The 20057-nt window shown below is 38.4% G+C and overlaps 10 protein-coding genes across 10 annotated transcripts; 3 read left to right on the top strand and 7 right to left on the bottom strand. All coding sequences in view use genetic code 12, as the record gives it.

The window, feature by feature from the left end:
• Positions 1–959: 959 nt before the first annotated feature.
• Positions 960–1465, top strand: PVL30_003983 (uncharacterized protein; the record flags this gene model as incomplete). The annotated part of the gene is made up of 2 exons (XM_061119511.1): positions 960–1016; positions 1307–1465. The coding sequence occupies 2 exons, from the start codon at positions 960–962 to the stop codon at positions 1463–1465; spliced, it is 216 nt and encodes a 71-aa protein (XP_060975494.1).
• A 486-nt stretch (positions 1466–1951) lies between these two features.
• Positions 1952–4318, bottom strand: mlh1 (DNA mismatch repair protein Mlh1; the record flags this gene model as incomplete). The annotated part of the gene is made up of 1 exon (XM_001524234.2): positions 1952–4318. The coding sequence occupies one exon, from the start codon at positions 4316–4318 to the stop codon at positions 1952–1954; it is 2367 nt and encodes a 788-aa protein (XP_001524284.2).
• Positions 4319–4698: 380 nt separating this feature from the next.
• Positions 4699–5994, top strand: PVL30_003981 (uncharacterized protein; the record flags this gene model as incomplete). Its single annotated transcript, XM_001524233.2, has 1 exon — positions 4699–5994. One exon carries the CDS (start codon positions 4699–4701, stop codon positions 5992–5994), a length of 1296 nt encoding a protein of 431 aa, XP_001524283.2.
• A 78-nt stretch (positions 5995–6072) lies between these two features.
• On the bottom strand, positions 6073–7422 carry QRI7 (Mitochondrial tRNAs modification protein; the record flags this gene model as incomplete). The annotated part of the gene is made up of 1 exon (XM_001524232.2): positions 6073–7422. The coding sequence occupies one exon, from the start codon at positions 7420–7422 to the stop codon at positions 6073–6075; it is 1350 nt and encodes a 449-aa protein (XP_001524282.2).
• Positions 7423–8517: 1095 nt separating this feature from the next.
• On the top strand, positions 8518–9675 carry PVL30_003979 (uncharacterized protein; the record flags this gene model as incomplete). Its single annotated transcript, XM_001524231.1, has 1 exon — positions 8518–9675. One exon carries the CDS (start codon positions 8518–8520, stop codon positions 9673–9675), a length of 1158 nt encoding a protein of 385 aa, XP_001524281.2.
• Positions 9676–9865: 190 nt separating this feature from the next.
• PVL30_003978 (uncharacterized protein) lies at positions 9866–10672 on the bottom strand (the record flags this gene model as incomplete). Its single annotated transcript, XM_001524230.2, has 1 exon — positions 9866–10672. The coding sequence occupies one exon, from the start codon at positions 10670–10672 to the stop codon at positions 9866–9868; it is 807 nt and encodes a 268-aa protein (XP_001524280.2).
• A 536-nt stretch (positions 10673–11208) lies between these two features.
• Positions 11209–11727, bottom strand: RPL20A (60S ribosomal protein L20A; the record flags this gene model as incomplete). The annotated part of the gene is made up of 1 exon (XM_001524229.1): positions 11209–11727. The coding sequence occupies one exon, from the start codon at positions 11725–11727 to the stop codon at positions 11209–11211; it is 519 nt and encodes a 172-aa protein (XP_001524279.1).
• Positions 11728–12788: 1061 nt separating this feature from the next.
• Positions 12789–13718, bottom strand: ERG25_3 (C-4 sterol methyl oxidase; the record flags this gene model as incomplete). Its single annotated transcript, XM_001524228.2, has 1 exon — positions 12789–13718. The coding sequence occupies one exon, from the start codon at positions 13716–13718 to the stop codon at positions 12789–12791; it is 930 nt and encodes a 309-aa protein (XP_001524278.2).
• Positions 13719–14514: 796 nt separating this feature from the next.
• Positions 14515–15771, bottom strand: CPA1 (Multifunctional pyrimidine synthesis protein CAD; the record flags this gene model as incomplete). The annotated part of the gene is made up of 1 exon (XM_001524227.2): positions 14515–15771. The coding sequence occupies one exon, from the start codon at positions 15769–15771 to the stop codon at positions 14515–14517; it is 1257 nt and encodes a 418-aa protein (XP_001524277.1).
• A 585-nt stretch (positions 15772–16356) lies between these two features.
• BUL1_3 (ubiquitin ligase-binding protein bul1) lies at positions 16357–19014 on the bottom strand (the record flags this gene model as incomplete). The annotated part of the gene is made up of 1 exon (XM_001524226.2): positions 16357–19014. The coding sequence occupies one exon, from the start codon at positions 19012–19014 to the stop codon at positions 16357–16359; it is 2658 nt and encodes an 885-aa protein (XP_001524276.2).
• Positions 19015–20057: the final 1043 nt, after the last annotated feature.

Raw genomic sequence — 20057 nt, 5'->3', positions numbered from 1 at the left:
GGTAGCCCATTGTCTCTGGAACGTCAGCGGATTGCAAAAGGATGGGCACAAAGAAGGAGTGTTTGGCTTGGTTAGCTAAGGCAGCAGCAACATAGCCCGTCTGTGAGTAATTTGTACTGTGCATCTTTGGAATAATACTGCTAGGAGTGGTTGTCTCTGTCGTAGTTGACACAATGTTGGGTGTGACGAGTCGAGGGCGACCATTTCGTAAGTGGTGTTTGTTGTACGGCCTAGTGGAAGGTCTCTCAGGAACATTAACAGCAAGGTCATACCAATTTGAATCAAGTAAACTCATTAACGTCCAGTAGGATTGTGTGGTGTCGTAGAGTGTCAGTATAACATTGTGTATTGCTGGCTTGGAGAAAGCTGTTCTAAGTAAGGCTGGCATAACTGAATTGAAATGTTTATGAAGGTAGGGGATTTGATCAAGCTCGCGGAGAAGGTCTAAGGTTTCCTGATAATCCAGAACTGGAGTTTTGAACTCAAGAGCTGTTTGTCTAGCTTGTTCACTGAGGGTGTTGTAGACATCATTAGAGAGGCCCATTTTTATGAACTCAGTTTGGAATTGCCATAAGGTAGTCATCCTAAGGAATTTACTTCTGCGAGATGTGAATGTGTTACGGTCGTTCCAGTTCCGGTTCTCGCTTGCTCTGATGATGGCACCGTATAACCGCTTAGGGTCGAAGCGAACCAACCGAATTTGTGGAAAAAGTGAATTAGCAAGAGCTTCACGGGAAATGAAGTCAAGGTCAACAAGTTGATAATCTCTGTAGTCTCTAGTGAGTGCTCGTGCACGAGACTCACGAAGCCACCGAGTTAGCTGAAACGGGAATAGGAAGATCCAACGAATGAGCATCCAACAGAAGGTGATCAAGCGTGCATGCCAGGGTTGTCTGCCTGCTGGGATTTGAGCTCTTCCGTGTATTTGCGCGACTAACTCGGGGAGAGTTTCGATTACTATGCGAGTCGGTGAGTTGGACCCGTGGGTGATTTCAGTACGTATTGACGTGACAGGTGTATTGGCTGTTGGGGTCGTATTGTGATTAGTGACCCGTTTGGGTTGGAATGCTCTAATTGGCCAAGTAAGGATTGACCAAACCATTCTGAAAAAGGTAATGGAAGTGGTAAGTAAGATGAACGTAATGATAGGTAACGCCCATCCGGAAAGTATGTGGAACAACAGGGAACAGTAGGTAATCGTAATCTTGATAATATTGAAGGCGGTGATGAGCCAGTGAGGAGCAGCAGGGTCAAGTTTGACACTTTTGATGAAGGTGTCAAGTTCAGTGCCTAACAAATCGTCAAGGTGGAATTCCTGAAAGGAACGAGTGGTGTATTGGTACGTAATGGTGGTGTAGTGAGTCCTGTACCAAGGAAGCCTAAGAGAAGTAACCACAGCTTGTGTGGTGTAGGTGGAGTTATACCACCAGTCTGGAACAATGAGTTGTTGTTTCCAGATTTGTAAAGTCGTGAAAATGAATAGTGACCATTGGCGAACGACTGCAAAGTGTTCTGGGTCGTGTTGGTAAAGAAGGGATCCAACGAGACCGGAGAGAGTGGCAATGAAGGCTGTGAAAGCTACGTTACGTTGAAAACGTATCGCAACTTGAGTAGCTCGGGTTTTAACCATCTGGTTAGGACCTCCATGTGACATCTTGATCCGGGAAATAGCGTAAGTGTCAAACTAAAGGTTGATAGGGGTTCGAATGTATTAACTATCTAAGGAGGTAAGTACAGAGGAGGTCTATCTAACTGGGATCTTGGTGGCTATTTAAGCTCTTCTCGACAACCTCAGAAGACGTAGCACAAAGCTTATCTCGAGAAATATCAGCTCTCTAATTGGCTATCGTATCTGCAGTTCGCTAGTCTGATGCCCAGAGGCGGACATACTCGAGGCGGCAAGATGCTAAGGCGTTTCAGGCGTTCTACAAGAGGTTAGTAAGGGAGCTACTTATAGGTTGGTAGCGAGCTTAATCACGACGTAGATGCCCTGTATGCGACATAGCCCAGGCAAATCAGCAATCTGCACAACATCGCGCGTAAGATTTCTTGTAGCCAAAAACTGTTTCTTCAACTCCGGAAACAATATATTCTCCAACTCTTGTTCAAGAACATCCCTCTTTTCGCGTGCTTCGTTATTATCTTCATCACTAAATGGTTCTGGTAGATATAGCAATGCAATTTGTCTCAAGATACCTTGTAAACACTCCTTTTCATTATCGTAATTTATCTTGGTGCCCAATCTGTAAATGAAAAACGGCAACTTTTTAAAATCAGGCTGTATTTTCTTCATAATCATGGGTATCGCAACAAGCCTATTTTCATCGTCAATTATTATTCGGAAATACTCTTGAAACATATCCTTCATGTTGATTATAGTTTCTATCACTTTCTCCTTGGCAAGTAAAACATTTTCCATGCCCTCCATTGTGTATAATGGCTCTAACAAGTCATCTAAAGACAAAGGTTCATCAAATTCTATTTCACCATAATTGCAAAATTCATGGAGACTAATTTGATAGTAAAATTCCAACAACACGGCAGCATAATCGCAAATAAACAATTTGACATCGTATTGAAAACAACATAGTCTCTTTAGTGGGTCAATGATCCCAACAAACACCGCATGGTTAAACACATTGGTCAACTGCTTATCAATAAACTCAGTCAAATCACTCTTGAGACCCTTAATGGACTCCAAGTTGACTTCAACCTGAGTCCGCTGTGAATTAAGCAGTTGCTGCGAGTTGTTCGCGAGCTGCGACTCTTGGTTAATCCTCTGCGTATCAGTCAATCCTTCATCAAAATCCTTAACAAACAAATCTGTATCTTCTTGATCAACAAGCGTCGTCGTTTCATCTTTGTAATCAAACTCATCTTTAATAAATTCCGAAAAACTTCTATTAGTGTCTCGTTGCGACAAAAATGGATTGATCTTTGATTGGGATGCATCAACACGGACCATTTTATTTTCCTGTCTATATTTCTTTAAAGGGGGTGCTTCTTGTGTTTGGACAAAGCCCAGATTCGTATATTGACTTGCATTTTGACTTGCATTTTGACTAGCACCTTGGCTTGCACCTTGACTAGCACCTTGACTGTTACTTTCACTTTGCGAACCATCGCCAAACGAAAGCTTCTCCTCCTCCAACTCATTATTCCTTCTAGTCACAATAGTTTGTGTTTTAAACTTTCTTGACGTGTCAACACTAGACAAAATCTTGTGAACTCTTGCAACTATTAAATCAATAATCTCATCTTCATTCAAAAATCGTACTTCCCTCTTAGTAGGATGAACATTAACGTCTAAATTTTCAGGCTTTATCTCCAAACTAATATAGAAAAAAGGATGGCTTCCCTTTGGCAAAAAGAATTGGAAGACCGAATTCATAGCTCTTCTTAACGGATCACACGACACCAATCTATGGTTGATAAAAATCACTGATTGTATTTTTTTCTTGTTGTTGAAATTAGCATTGGTTAATGTACCTTTGACCCGTAGAATACCCAAGTCGGGCACCTTGTACGCCATGTTTCCTCCATCTTCTTCTTCTGTGGGTTCAAAATTAAATTCCAACAACTCATTTGCAATGTTCGATCCATAAACAATACGCACTCTTTCCTTTATTGACAAATTGGCTCTTGTGTTCAACTGATGCAATGGATCGCCATATTTCTTGCAGCTGAATCCTACGTGACCTGTGTGTATGGCATACCGGCCAACAATATCTAAAATCTTGGCAAACTCGTCGCTTTTCGACTTCAAACCTTTGAATCTTGATGGCAAGTTATAAAAAAGATCCTCAACGGTAATTTGAGTACCATCTCGACCAGCGATAGGTTTAGGCTCAATTTTGTTATTACCCGTTGCCGGTTTAAAATTAGAAGCGCACATTTTGCCATTGATGTAGTATGCCTTGTATGCAAGATTCGAGTCCCTGGTTTTAGAAACAACCGATAGTCGTGAAATGTGCGATATACTGCTTAGAGCCTCGCCTCGAAATCCGTATGTTGCAATCAGTTCAAGATCCTCAAATTTCGTTAGTTTGGAAGTGGCAAATCTTTCACATAGTAAATGTAGATCGCTCTTGTCAATACCTTGACCATTATCAGTAATTTGAAGTAGTTTCAAGCCTCCTTCCTTGACCACAATCTCGATATTAGTTGCCTTTGCATCTATTGAGTTCTCCAACATCTCCTTCAAAGCATTGGCTGGCTGGATAATGATTTCACCTGCAGCAATCTTGTTTATCACTGATTCATCAAGCTTTTTGATCTTTTGTTTCTTTTGCTGATCAAAGTTGTTGATTTCACTCATGATTTGAAGAAAAAAAAAGAAAAGAAAAGAAAAGAAAAGAAGAAAGAATAAGTGGTAGGGTCAAAAGTAACGAGGAGTGAGAAGGGCAGGATGTTAATGCATTTACGTTGCTAATAATGATGGGAAACTACTTGGTTGATTGTCTATATTCTCCTTTTATTCTCTACTTTTTATCTGTTTTTGTCTTAATTTTTTTTGTTTTTACTTGTTTTTTTTTTGTTTTTTTGCAACACGAACACACGCGCTCACATGAATAATTGCGCATCATTTCAAGTGCTAGACGTGGATCAAGATAGTATTCTTTGAAATGACAAATACAAACGTATACTGTACATTGATTATCACCACAACAACAAATATCACCGAAAAGAACAAGAAATATGTCACAGCTGCTGTCACCAACAGACCTGCAATTGCGCCTGCAGTCTTTAGTGGCAAAGCCGTCGAAGCGTACAAAGGAACAACATTTTGAGGCCTACAATAAACTCCGTCAACGCATGAAAAACCAACTAAAGGAAGCAGCAAAAGGACAGGGAACTTCATTAGCTTTAAATAACATCGATGAGTTGACTAGGCTCTACTCAATTGTTGAAAAGGATCATGTTAGAGATACAAAAGTTCATCTTGAAGACTCAGAAGTGTTTAAAGAAGCATCGGGCTTTGCGGCATTGAATGCGAGAAATATACAACTAGGAGAAACCGGGGTTTCACTTAATGAGAAGGATGTTATAAAAAGATTAAAAAGATGGGCTGCTACAGATGAATCTGTGGTTGGTGTTGTTAAACAAGATGCTTCTGGGAATGGAAATGAGGTAGAGGGAGAGGAGTCGGATGACGATGCTTCTGATGCGGACGATTCTTCAATGGATAATGATCTTTTGGCAGATGAATTCACATTTAACAAAATCAACTGGCTCAAATTGGGCGTATCATACCATCAACTTAGTAAAAAAGCTATTTCGGTAAATTTCTTACATGGCCCATTGGCTAGTGAACGAAAGCGAGCCGCTCCTCGTGCAAGAACAGTGGATGATACAAAGAATGGTACTTCGACAACTGCTAGAGCAGTTGAAGCACGGGATATTCAAGACGATGAGGAGAAAAATACTGCTTATATGGTGCGGATGATTTACGAAATCTACTTGACGAAGGACGATGGTGAGGAGTTGAATTTTTACAAGTTTTTCATTGATCCGTTTTCATTTGCCCAATCAGTTGAAAATTTGTTTTACACTAGTTTCTTGGTAAAGGATGGCAGATTGAAATTATACCGAGGGAAAAACGGGTACCCGTGCATAATGAGGGTGAGTCAGCAAGAGATAGAAGAAAGCAGACTCGATGGTAGTAATTTGTTTTCGTCGCACCATATTGCCACATTCAATTATGACGTATGGCATTACTTGATCGAGACATTTGGCATAAAGGATTCATTTTTGGGACATCGAGATGAAGATGAAGACCAGGTACCTGAAGAGGATTTAATTGAAGAAGAAGATGAAGAGGCAAGTGAAAATGGATATGGAAATGGAAGAGAGATTGAAGAAGAAGAAGAAGAAAAAGAAGAAGAGGCTGCGGTGGCAGAAATGTTAAATGGCAAAGCATCGAACAGCATAGATTCTTTGCCAAACTCCATGGGAAGCAGTCCGTCAACGACAGCAAGTTTTGAAGAAGACTAACAAGGATTAAATAGACCAATGCTTATTATAGAAAGTCACATACTTCAAGTCTAATTACATGTAATTCTATCAATGAATCTATATATTATATTTACATACTCTATCAATCTCCTTTTGGTCAACTTTGACCCATGAGTTTGCAGTCAATAGCTCATTCAAGGGCCATTTTCTAATTGGTATGAAACTAAGATCTGTTCTAAGTTTAAGTTTTTCAAATATTTCCATTCCTGCAAGTCCAATCATCACTGCATTATCAGTACATAATGGAAGGTCTGGAAAATGAAAGTTTAGTGGAGTGTCACTAATTTCTTGATATTTGATTTTGTTGAATAGTTTATTCCTTAACCGCTTGTTTGCAGCTACTCCGCCGGAACATACGAAATCCTTGACCCCAACAAATAGTCCATCGCTGGTCCTCATGCTCAATCCATGTCTTTTCATTGCCTGATTTATCCGACGTATAATGTGATCAAAGATAAATTCCTGAGTAAAATATGCAAGCATTCGTTTAGTTTTGTCATCAAACTCTGTAACGCCCTCGCCTCTATCCTTGCAATACTTGAGTTTGTAGCCTTGTATGGTACTTAGAAAGTGGGCAAAAGCAAAATATAACTTTTCTTCATCTTCAATGTTGGACATCATATATGGTAGTGCAATCTTGAACCCATACTTGTTTTGGCCTCTTTTCCTCACATCCATGCTCTGAAACTCCTCTATCTCATCTTGAGGTATGCTATCTACAAATTTCTCCAACTCTGGACCCAACATGTTTCCGTAAAGTCCCAACTCTCGAGCACATTTATCTAGAGAATCGCCCACGGCAATATCACTTACATTTATAATAATTTCATGCTCCGATACAGATTTTGATAATACAAGCATTGTGTGGCCGCCACTACACAATAAACTGAGAAATGGATACTGTGGTGGTTTTGAATTTGGTTGTTCTGATTTCGGTAAAAAAGATGTAAGCAAATGGCCCAACATATGGTGAACGCCAACTAAAGGTACGTTCCATGCTACACTCAACCCCTTGGCAAATTCAGTCGAGCTGCTTAAAGAACCGGACATGCCTGGCCCTCGAGTCACACATATTAGATCTGGCGGAGTTTGCGCTGTTATTCCATTTCGCTGACAAAATTCCGTACAAAGATTGGCTATTGTAGACATGTGATAGTTGAAAGCCACTGTAGGCATAATCCCTCCAACATCGGCTGAATGAAGTGTCTTTTTTGCATGATCAAGAATCCGCGGTGTCTCGTTTGGATGGTTTCGTTCTAGTAATGCAAAGCAAGAATCGTCACACGATGATTCGATAGCCAAGACTCTGTAATTTCTATGATGCTGTAGTCGATAAAGTGGACAATAGAAGTGCAAGGATTGTTTTAATGGGGACCAAAAGCCTCCCTTTGTGAGTCTTGATATCATAGCATATCGTTTAATATTAGAGTTAGGTATGTTGTGAAAATAAATTTGCTAAGATATATCTTTATTGTCAGATCGCGCATAAAGTTGGTAAAACTAAAACCAAAGTAAATCTCATCAGTTTGTCACACATGTACAAACATTCTCTCTCTTTTTTTTCTCTCTCTCTCTCTTTCCTTCTATTCCCCATCTCTGCCTAAGTTGTTCCAAAGAAAAAGAAAAAATAGGATTTTTGGACCGAGAACCAAACAAATTTTGAGAGAAATGGTGAAGCTTATCAATACTCAAATGTAATTAACTACACTAAAAAATCAAAATGGACAATTTTCTATCCAGAAACTAAGCACACAGAAATTTTTCAAGCAAAATAAAAAAAAAAAAAAGAGGTAGCCAATATATACTCGGCAGGCTCATCTTCTATATTACACTTTCAAAAGGTAATGTTGTGGTATAAAACATGGGAAAAAGTTCCGGCTGCTTTTGCAACCGGTTGACAAATGGTAGCGACTGTTATTATTAACGTATAGTAAATCGCTCAGAATAATAATTTTTCACATTGACGTTCTTGCGCAGTGTTTTGAGCAGGCCAAAAAAAAGGCCCAATTGCAGTCTACAAGCTGAGGCATCAAGATTTGATTTTCAGCGACCAAAACAACAACAACAACAACAACAACAACAACAGAACACTGCTGAAATTTGGTCTGCTTATCGGACTTACAAATACAAAGAAAGCAAAGCATATAATTCATACACCTACCATCAAAGCTCCTGCCCTAGGTCCCTCATTTTTGCTGGTGTTCCATAACCAACTTTTTCCTTCTTTTCTTTCTTTATAATTTTTTACTTTCCTTCTTTCGAGGACACAACAACTTAGGTTAGAGGATATCAATCTTAGAAAAAATAACACCACCATCATCAACAACATAAACGAATTTGAGAATTTCTGCCCGTTTATTTTTTTTTTCTTCTTCTTTTTCTTCTTTGAATTCGTTTACCTTCTGGAAAGAATATTCATAACCTACTTCACTCGTTTCAACTTTCCATCACATTTTATATGAAGAAATACTCACTGTAACGAAGTCAAAATTTTCATAAAGAATGTCACAACTGTTCACTTCATCTACGATACCAATACCTTTTGAGCCTCACGATCATCGACATCACCACCACCACCACCACTTACAGCAAAAACCTCCGCCGAACGGCGATGGAGGCGGTAATAATGATAAAAAGAGTAACGAGAATGATATCGATGATATAGAATCCCAAGCACCAATATGGCAATGCATGGTAGCTGGAGGTTTGGGTGGTGTTGTTGGGGATAGTGCTATGCACTCGTTGGATACTGTTAAGACTAGACAGCAAGGTTTCCCAAATAATCCCAAATACAAAAACATGATCCCAGCATATAGAACAATCTTGAAGGAAGAAGGGTTTTTTCGTGGGCTTTATGGTGGTTATACTCCTGCGGCACTCGGCTCATTCCCATCAACTGCAGCATTTTTTGCAACTTATGAATCGAGTAAACGAATCATGATTAATAAATGGAACATGAACGAGACAGTGGCATATCTCATTGCGGGAACATTGGGCGACATGGCGTCAAGTGTGTTTTATGTTCCTTCTGAAGTGTTGAAGACGAGATTGCAATTACAAGGAAAATACAATAATCCATTCACAAAGGAATGCGGGTACAACTACCGTGGGTTATGGGACGCAATCAAGAGCATATACAAAACCGATGGACCAAGGACTTTTGTCTTTGGCTACAAGGAGACTTTATATAGAGACTTGCCTTTTAGCGCGTTGCAATTGTCATTTTATGAGAATTTTCGTCTGTTGGCAATATACTATAACCACGGTTCAACAGATTTGTCTGTTGGAGCAGAAATGTTTACTGGTGCTGCTGCTGGTGGATTGGCCGGAGTGCTTACCACGCCATTGGATGTGATAAAGACGCGTATACAAACACAAACAAATACTGCTGATTTCAGCAATAACAATAGCACACACAACTTGACGCCACTGCGAAACCCGATAGTTCGATTTTGCAGTAGCAATGCTACTTTGAGAGCGATTTACTCGATATACAAACATGAAGGAATATTTGGAGCATTTTCTGGGGTGGGCCCAAGATTTATATGGACAGGTGTGCAGAGTTCAATCATGTTGCTATTGTATCAAATGTCATTAAAGCAGTTGGGGGAAATATTTGGCACGGATAGGGGAAATCAAGTAAAGAAACTAGATGCATAGAATTACAAGCACAGAAAATGTAAATAGAGTTGTTATAGAATAAGAACTTAAAATTTGGGAAGGAGAGAAAAGAAATAAAAAAATTGAAAATGTAAAATCTCTATCAACAATGTGAACTCATTTTCCAATTGTTTGCTCTTTACCAGTTTACCAATTTGCTTCTTTGGTTTTATCACCGATCATTTGTAGTTTACTCTGGAGCTCTGTAAATATGAGCAGAACTAGCTTGGTTGGTGGGGAATACCAAAGTTTCGGCAATGACGGTGTTTTCTCTTCTTGTGACGATGAATGCTGCAATCTCAGCAATATCCTCAGCTGTCAATGGTTCACCTCCTTTATAAGTTGCTTCCTCCTTTTCTGCATCATTCTTGAATCTAGTCATACTGAAGTTTGTACGCACCATTCCTGGTTCTAAAAGAGACGCACGAATCTTTGTCGAAATGGTTTCTTTTTGCAACGATTGGAAAAAAGCTCTCACACTGGCTTTTGTAGCACAGTACACCGAACCTCCTGGGTATCCGTCTCTCGAGGCAATGGAACCTATTCCTAAGATTGTACCGGTATTTCTCTTTTTCATAATGGGCAATACAGCCTGCGTCATTGTTATCAATCCCAAAACGTTGGTCTGAAACATTGTTTCTATATCCTCAGTATCGATTTCACCAACCTCCTCTCTACCGAGTGCCAATCCGGCATTGTTTACCAAAATATCAATATTGGCAAATTCCTCAGGAAGAGATTTGATAAAAGGAGCAATTGTTTCAACTTTGGAAACGTCCAATCTCTCCGCGTGGATCTTTATACCTTCGTGTTGTTTCTCCAAAAGGTCCTTGAGTTCATTTAGCTTGTCCAATCTTCTTGCTGTGACAATAAGTTTGATGTTGGAATTGATTGATGCAAGTTCCTTGGCAATCGCTTGACCGATACCCGAAGTGGCACCAGTAATGAGCACAACTTTGTTGAGGAGTCTTTCTGCTGATGCTTTTCCAAGAGACATTATTTTCTTAACTTTCTATACTCTTTTTTAATTTCGTTTTTTATTTTTGTTTTATCTTTTCAAAGATAATTTTTTTTTTTTTAAAGTTTGCGGTGTTTAAAACAAGTTCTATGTAGAATTGAATTGATTCGAGTGGAAGAGAATTAGAGCAAGAAAGTTCAAACCAATGTTGTGGGGTAGAAAATTTATGTTTCGTCCATTTACTCGAGCAAGGTTACATACACACATTTTAAATTTCGCATATATATATATATATGTATTGTTCAACGACGATAACGGAAATATCCGCGGAACCATATTGGCGATAATGTATGTAAAGTATAGAGACGTTTTCTCAGTTTGCGCTTCAGTGTCGAAATTCCAACCAAAGACTCTACTTCTGACATTGTAGACAACACAAGATTTACGACAATTACCGATTTTTTTTAGATAGTGTTTTAGTTTTTCAAATTATGTATACATTGAAGTTTGTTTTTTTATATATGACAAATTGGTATGCTATACAACTAACTTAGCAAGAAGCCCAAAAAGTACATTTAGTAGAAGGTGGTTGGTGCGTGAGCTTGGAACAATTTGGTTTGTTTTTGGACTCTGTGTGGCAATGGGAATTTCAAGTCCTTTGACAAGAATTGTTTAACGTATTGTCTCTTGACATCGTCAGCCTTTTGTAATTCAACAACCTTCAAGATGTGGATGTTTCTAAATCTAGCTCTGTGTCTAGCAGCCAAATCTTGGTACATGGTCTCAACAGCACCGACTCTGGTGACATCTCTGTATTCTTTGTACATGTTGTGGATACCAGATCTTGATTCGTATCTCAACCAAACACCGAAAGTCTTGACCTTGGTTGGCTTAGCCTCGCTGATGATGTTTACTGAAACAATTTCACCAGAGGTCTTCTTGACCTTGTGCAATTTTTGCAAGAAGTACCAGTATCTTGATTTAGCGACAACGGTGTTTGGTGCAAAAATTCTCATACGGAACAACTTTGGTTCCGGGACGGACTCAGTTGGCAAACGGCGACCAATCACTTGATATTCGTTTAATCTAGACATTTCTATATCAATAAGTTAGTATTAAGTTCCCTCTTTGAAAATCTGTTTTATAAAGAACCACAGATAGTTTCCACAGACACTTGACAAGTCGATCACGATGCTTGATTGTACTCGTATGAAAATTAGAAAACGATAAACTCCAAAATGCAAATAGGAATTAAACAAAAGTTAGAAAGATAGATGATGACGACTGTAATGAAAATAAATGGCGATGATGAGAATGAGATTGAGATTGAAAATGAGGATGAGGATGGTAATTTTAACAATGATAATTATAATGATGACAATGCCGTTCTTTGCTTCAGATATTCTAATGCTTTCCAATCATATCGTGATAGACCGTAAGTTCTTGAACTCCATGAATGCCCTTTGTATCTTGTTTGATTGACATACTCTTCGTTGATGGTGTTGAATATACCCTTTTTCTACCTAATTCAACTGAAATTTTTTTTTTTTGAGCCTAACAAAAATTGTTTTGTTCAGAGTCTGGGAAGAGACTGTGTGAACTGAGTGTAGCGCGAGCGTAGATGCCAGACGGGAGCTCTGTGTGTGTGTATGTGTAAGTGTGTGCGTGTGTGATAATAGAGCTGTAGTATATTACGTAAGACTATACAAAAGCTTAGCGCTATGTTATGTAATCAATATTTTTACAGGAAAGCGAGAAAGTCATGTTTGTTTCTGTTTAAAAAGGGTTTATACCCTAATGTGCGAAATGTAAAGAAAAGTTACTCCCCTCATTCCCCCCGGTATTTTGTGTTGCGCGACAAACTAGATCTTTCAAAGTAAATACCAAGATTTGTTATAAGGTGAGGTTCAAGAGGTGTAATTTAAAACAACTGCAAGTCAGCATGCTAATAAGCCCTTGTTCATGAAAGAGAGTATTGGGTAGATGTAATTCAACAAATACTTATTAACTAGCCAGTATTTTGGGTAGTTCACTTACTCTCTGGTTGTTTTGTTTTTGTTTTTGTTTTTGTTTTGTTTTTGCTTTACCTTTTCTTTCTTTGTTTGTTTATTAACTTGATCTTTATTTACGCTACTCCTTCATCAATCTATCTGATCTACATACTCTTTTTATACTGTTTTTCACTCTTTTCATGGGCAATTTTAACTCTCTTGCCTCTGGCCAAATCCCCACACTCTGTGCTTAATAGCCAATCCCATACTCTAAAGGAACTGGCATAGTTGCCAATAAAGTAATGGTGGTGGTCATCGTGGTGCTCGGCACCAGCCCATAGTGGGAAAAATTTGTTCAAGCTCCATGGGAAATCGTAACCCGAATGTGAGTCGACTGCTTGGAATAACCTCAAGACAATCCAGCAAGTGATTGTAAATAAGTGAATTGGTGGCAATGTCTCGTATTTTGTGGCCAAAAACGCGTACAAGATTGGGAATCCCACCGTTCCAACACCCAATGCCATGACTTCGGCTGGGTGCGCATACTCGGCTGCTAATCCAAAAGGTGCTGCATATTTGTGGTGGACCTTGTGGATATTCTTGTAGAACCACCCCCAATGGAATAGTCTGTGAAATGAGTAATGCCAAAGATCTTCGCAAATGAAAAAGAATGTGATTTGAGCAAACTGGATTTTCCAACTAGGAAAAGGAACACCATAAGTAATGTTGAGCGTTGCACATATAGGGTGGAATGCCCAAATTGGTAAGGCTTCAACTAGAAAATGTGATTTCAACACAGATTTAAAGCATTCCCATTGTTCTTGATTCGAGGGAATCTTGTTTGGTTGGATTTTGTATTTGTTGAAATAAGGAATCTGGTCAATAATGAACCATGGAAGGCATCTGCTAAAGTACATAAGCTCATGAACAAGAAAGAATAAAAGACCTGTAGCTAATACATCATTTTGCCAGTACAAATACCATTGTGCCCATAATTTTTCTATATATGTCAACCCCACAGATTGTAGCACTGTTATATCAATACTTGTCGAAGCAGCACCAAAATTACTACTGTTGCTAGCGTTCAATGACATGTTGCTGGTAGTAGTAGTAGTAGTACTAAAAATTGTGGTGGTTTTATTTAATCGGTGTTTGTGTTACGCTTGACGAACAACTATATAATGAACTGGTGAAATGCTTGAAAGAAAAGAATGGAGACCTAATGGAAAGAGGGATAAATAGAAAGAAAGAGAGGTTATATTTGATTTATTTATATACATCTCAACAGAGTGGTTCCTTCCTTTCTTACCTTTTATGACTGATGATATTAATTATAATAACTTATATTAAAACAATTGTTTCTCTCTATAGAATCCCATCGTTTAGCAATGGGTGTACATTGGGATCGTATGATCTGGAAAATACTGCAAGTATTATTTTTCTTTTCTCTCTCTCACTCTCTCACTCACTCTCTTTATTTTGCTCGCATAACTTTACTTTTGTGTCATGTAGGAACAGTTATAGACAGATGGAAAGAAAGAGAGAGAAGGAGGAAGTAGAAGGAGGTAAAGACTAAGCGCGCTCTTATCCGATCGTATACGCAGTGAGTCTCAACAACATCCGACCAAAAAAAAAAGGAAAACATAAAGCACCACGCACCACGCACCACGCACCACGCCTCACAAATCACGCATCAAGCATCACAGACCAACAATCAGACACTTCTTATGTCAATGAAGATGCAAACGAAAAAGATAGAACCAAAACGTATTTTGTCTAATTCGATAATGATATCAAAATAACAAAACAAGCAGCATAAAGCTATAATTTTGAAGCCCCCTTTTTTCTATTCTCCATTTTTTCCCCACTTTTTTTCCATCTTTTTTCCATTTACTCGACTCTTTCCTTTGGCAAGATATCAACGAGCAAACTGCCGTCAACATTTGGCAAATTTAAACCATTGTTTGCCTTGTAGTGTGCAATATTCTCGAAAAACTTGTCAAACAAATATGCAGTGTCTTGCGGACCACCTTTAGCCTCTGGGTGGAATTGAGTTGAAAACACGGGATTACGCTTGTGAATCATACCTTCATTACTCAAATCGTTCATGTTGATGAAAAATTGTTCCCAATCGGAGCCCAAAGTCTCGGAGTCAACGGCATAACCGTGATTTTGCGAAGTAATGTGGCATTTACCCGAAATGAGATCAAGGGTAGGGATATTGTGGGCACGATTACCATATTTGAGTTTAACGGTTTTAGCACCACTGGCTAATGCTAACAATTGATGACCCAAGCAGATACCAAAGATTGGTAAGTCTGGGTGCTTTTCCATAACCTTGCCCAAGTGTTCTACAGTAGATGAACAATGAGTTGGATCACCTGGACCGTTAGAAATGAAAAGACCGTCAAATTTAGTAGCAACTTTGTCAATAGGGTAGTCATATGGGAAAACAGTTAATGAAGCGCCTCTCTCAACCAAACAACGCAAGATATTCTCTTTGGCACCACAATCCAAAACTGCCACATGAACATTTTTGGAGTACTCCTTTGGACATGCAACATGGAATGGTTGTTTTGTAGTAACTTTATGAACCAAATTTACAGCACCAGGGTCTTCAAAAGCTGCATCCTCGTCAGCATCATATTCCTCTCCAATTGTAATCTTACCCAAACTTGAACCTTTATCTCTTAAATACGAAACCAATTGTCTAGTATCAACACCCGTAATTGCTGCAACTCCATTTCTTTGACACCATTGTTGTAAACTCTCCACAGCAGTCCAATGACTATACTCTAAAGCGACATCACCAACAACAATACCAATACATTGAATCTTGGGACTCTCCATATACTTTAATAAATTAAACTGGTCCTTCACTGTAGATGAAGGCACACCATAATTACCAATCAATGGTTGAGTAAAACACAAGATTTGACCTTTATAAGAAGGATCAGTCATACTCTCGGGGTATCCTACCAATGATGTAGTGAAAACAGCTTCTCCACTAACATTTCTGTTAGCACCAAATGAGTATCCGCTGAAAACGGGACCATTCTTGATTGTAAGTGTTGCTCTATCTAACTGCTTTTTGTTATCTGTAAAAGATTTGGCAGCAGTGGCCATGCATCTTCTGAAATTGAACATATTCTTTTTAAAAAAAATAAAAGGACAAAAAGGTATTTGTAGATGCTAAAAGCAAAAAATGGGTTGATGATGTTAAATCCAAAAACAAACAATTGAAGACAAAAAAAACAGGATATGAAAACCAAATCAAAAAAGATAGGAAAAAAAGAAAGAAAGTGGATTGATAAATATTAAACTGAGAAAAAATATTAGTCAGACCTTCTGGAATTCAATCTTTTTTGAAAACTGGGTTTTTATGAAAAAGAAAAATTTTCTTAAGAATGATTGAAAGAATAGTTTAAAAGAAGAGAAGAAGGGGGAAAAAAAAGAGAGAGAAAGAGTGAGAAAGGGAAGAGAAGGAAAATTTGCCAGAAATGATTAGCGCGCTTAATTTTTTCTTTTGTTACCTGAATTGCCTTTTTCAGCCCAACAGTGCGATTGAGTCATCACACATGCATATCTATAAAATACATTAAATGGGTACACTAAATTAACACATTAAATACGTACACTACCAAATGTTTTAGCTACAATTTTTAAATAAAATTAAAAATAAAAAATAAATAATATGAGAAAGAAACGCTTTCTCAAATACAATCAGTAAAATCAACCAACTAAGATTGGCACATCGACACTAACGACATTATGTGCAAACTCATTAGCTTCTTGACTTGCACCTTTGAACTTTACTGCAATTTGTAAGCAATAGAGTCTTCCAGTAAGACAGCTCTGGAATGTAGGCAACAAGTTTTCGTTTCTTTGATTCTCCACTACTAAAGGGATTTTCAATTTTTGAGTCCAACGAATATTGTTTAGTTTATGGACATCCCATTTATCATCACTGATTGATGTTGGCTTGAAATAGTCTCGGATAATATCTTTTTTTACTCGTAGTTTTTGTGCAGATTTTAAGTATATATATGACTCTTTGTCCAACTCAATCCCACTATCCTTGACAAACTCGATATAATGAGCAACTTGATCTTTCAAAAATTGCAAGTTTTTCGTAGTTGTAACCACTGGATCAGTCAGGGGAACAGTGCCATCGTGATTCTTGTAAAAGAAATCATACGCAATGTCAAATGGGATAGGATAATCAGTTGAGTATGACCAGATAACAATGTTGGTCTCAATAGAAACAATCTGTGGTCGGGAATTACCTTCAAATGTAAGTTGTGCATCAATGTGTTTTAAAACCTCTTCGGTATGTTGATTGTAAACACGCTCCATGGACACTTCGTTATACTTCATTAGTAAACGCGGAGCCGAATACGCCAAAACGCCGTTGGGGACCTTAACGCGCATAGTCAGTTCTCCAATCTTTACCAAAGAAGACATCATCATTTTCTTTTTCTTTCCGTATATTTCAATAGGATGATTGGTACTGATATATGAGCCATCGTCAATATCGCTATCGCTATTATTATCTTCATATTCATCTAACACGCCCTCCTCTTCTTCTCCGTCTTCTCCTCCTAATTCCTCTCCTTCGCGATTATTACCATGATTGTTGTTAATATTATTATAATTATGGTTACTATTGTTCTTATTAACATTAGTTCCATTATCATCAACGTTGAATCCACCACTAGTACCTCTTCCTCTTCCTCTTCCTCTTGGCCTTTGCCTTTTTTTCGTTTTCACATCTCTCAATGAATTATGTGATTCGCTAATTCGAAGGTTTTTCATCTTCATCTCTTCAACTGAAACATTACCTGTAAGTTTCTTTTCAATATCCTTTTCAAGCCGGTTATTTTGCTCTCGTATAGACATCCATGTTTGATCATCTTGATACTGTTCCAAAAATTTTCTTGCATTTGAAATGCCTTGAAACGGAATCTGCTCAGGGATAAAGCGCAAATAATATTGTGCACTTTTCGAAATAACATAGTCCTGTCGCTTTGCATCATTGATCTCATCGTGGGACACTGCATCCTTTGTCCGCACATTGTCAATGATCTTTGCCTCTACGGCGTATGAAACGCTCATATCCTCAAAACTATAATCCTTGGTCAAAATCGGTGTTCCTCGCAAATTCAACGATCCATACCCGAGAGCTTTGTTGATGACAATGCCTTCACCTCGATTATAAAAAGATGTTTTGTCTACACCTACCGATGGCGGTGGAAGCAAGTGCAGGAATATTGCATCGGGACAATCATTGTCAAGTAACCTTTGTGGGAATCTAAATGTGAAAAACTTTTTGTATTTGCGGTGCGGTTGCAAAATTCGATCATCCGGTAATCCAATCTCACAACCGTCGTAACTATCCTCAGTAAATGGAACAAATTCAATCCCTGCGCTACTCGGTACATAGCCATAGCTGTACCCGGCACATAAATCGTACATTTTCAAAATCTTTTTCATCAAGATCTTGCGATACCTCTGCTGTAATGGGTTTGCACTTCGCTCTAGAGACTTGATTGTGCCTTCCAATGACACAGTAAAGAGACCAAATTTTACAGGTTTACTCGATGTATTGGTCACAATAACGTATCCATTGACATGATCACCATTTGTATACTCTTTTAATTTGGTCTCTAGTTCGTTTTCTTGATTGGGTCTGGGCACATCCTTTGTAACAAAGATTTGTATATCAAAAGGAGATTTGGTTGCCTTTTGCAACCGATCAATATTGTCCAATGGTGAGTGGCCATAGCTATCACTAGTGATTGCCAAGTTCTCATTGTGAACTTGCGAATTCGCATCAGCAGTACTCGTCACTGGCATCAACCCTGTCTCGTCAACAAAGACCATCGCATGCTCGTGCATCTGTTCTTGTTGTCTATCCCGTTCCATCTGCAACGTATCCTCTAATCTTCTAGAGACTTGCAGTAAGTTCTGATCAATTGACAGTTGTGCATGTAATCGTGGTGAGGTGGGCCGACTGGATCTACTATGGGCCGTATCTCCATATCTCGGGGGAACAGTTGTGAGGTCTTCCTGGAATTGCTGGTCATCTCTTTTCAAAATACTCTGAAACATTTCAAATGACGGTAGAATATCAAAATACTCTGTTTGTGTGTTGCTTGATGTAGTTGCCACTAGATTCGTAGCTGATGAGTTGTTACGTGCATTTGTCAATATGTTAATCTGTTGCTGTTGCTCTCGTGATGGCTGATAAGGTACATTTTTTGCAGAGCGACTATTCCCATTGGCCCGAGTAGGTGATGGAGACGCAACTCTCGATGTATTGCCAGAAACTGACGTTTCATACGATGGTGGGAGGTCAGTAGATCTTGGAATGCGTGGTGAATTTGACATTGCGCAAGAAATAATGGTGGTGATGGAGGTGGTGGTGATGATGATGATGTTCAATGCAAGTTCATGCACTTAATCTCTGTGGATTTGCTAGTATGGTGCAAATCTTAATCTTAGCTCAGTCTTTTTTCCTGTTGTTTTTTATTATTATTTTATTTCTCCTTTCTTCGCTCTTTTTTTTTTTCTTTTTTTTTCTTTTCTATTTTCTTTTATTTTTTAAGTTTTGTTATTAACGAAATTGCGCTTAAAAAAGCGCAAATTATATATATATATATGTCCAATTCCAATATATTTGCCATTTATTATTATTAATTTTCTTTTGTTCACCTCTCCTTCTCCTTTCAACTTCCTCTTTCAGATACAAAAGCGCGTTCCCACTAATATTGTAACGGTAATTGTTCCTCGGCATCATGGTAATGTAAATATTTGAAAAAGGATGAAAGGCTTTATTATATTGCTAGGACAGCCAAATTCTTATTTTAGTCCTAATTTACTTGGTTCTACAAATTCAATTTTGCAATTTTCAATTCTACCAAACTGTTTGTCTATTCCTTTTCTTCTTTTCACTACTCTTTTCCCATTTGTCTTGTACACTCCCGCTGACATATGACTTACCAAGCATTGTAACATTTCTACCCCTTAACAAATTGAACTACCGCGCAAAACAAACAAACAAAAAAAAAATTTGAAACGGAAAAGAAGAATGTAAAGAGACAAATAAAAAAAAAAGTGCGAGTTGTCGCATAGCACTGTCACAAGTAACAAGTGTACGACTGCTGAGCATCGGTTTGAGCTGGTAGCTCACCGATACCAGCGGTTTGAGTTCGTGACTTGATAGGCTATATTCCAACTAAGTGTAATTGTCAATGATCGCACCTATAAAGGTCTCAATGCTCATAAGTTAAGAGAGTAAATTGTCTCATACAAAGTCACTAGTAAGGAGAATCGTGAGAGTATACACTCTGCACGTTCACCTAGTGATTTGTGTTCAATGTAGTTGACCGTATAAAATCTATATTTTACCGATATTTCTATATAATAGTGAT

This window comes from Lodderomyces elongisporus, chromosome 5, assembly GCF_030384665.1.
Source record: "Lodderomyces elongisporus chromosome 5, complete sequence".
Classification (NCBI taxonomy): Eukaryota; Fungi; Ascomycota; class Pichiomycetes; order Serinales; family Debaryomycetaceae; genus Lodderomyces; species Lodderomyces elongisporus.
This window is presented reverse-complemented; position numbering and strand designations above follow the sequence as displayed.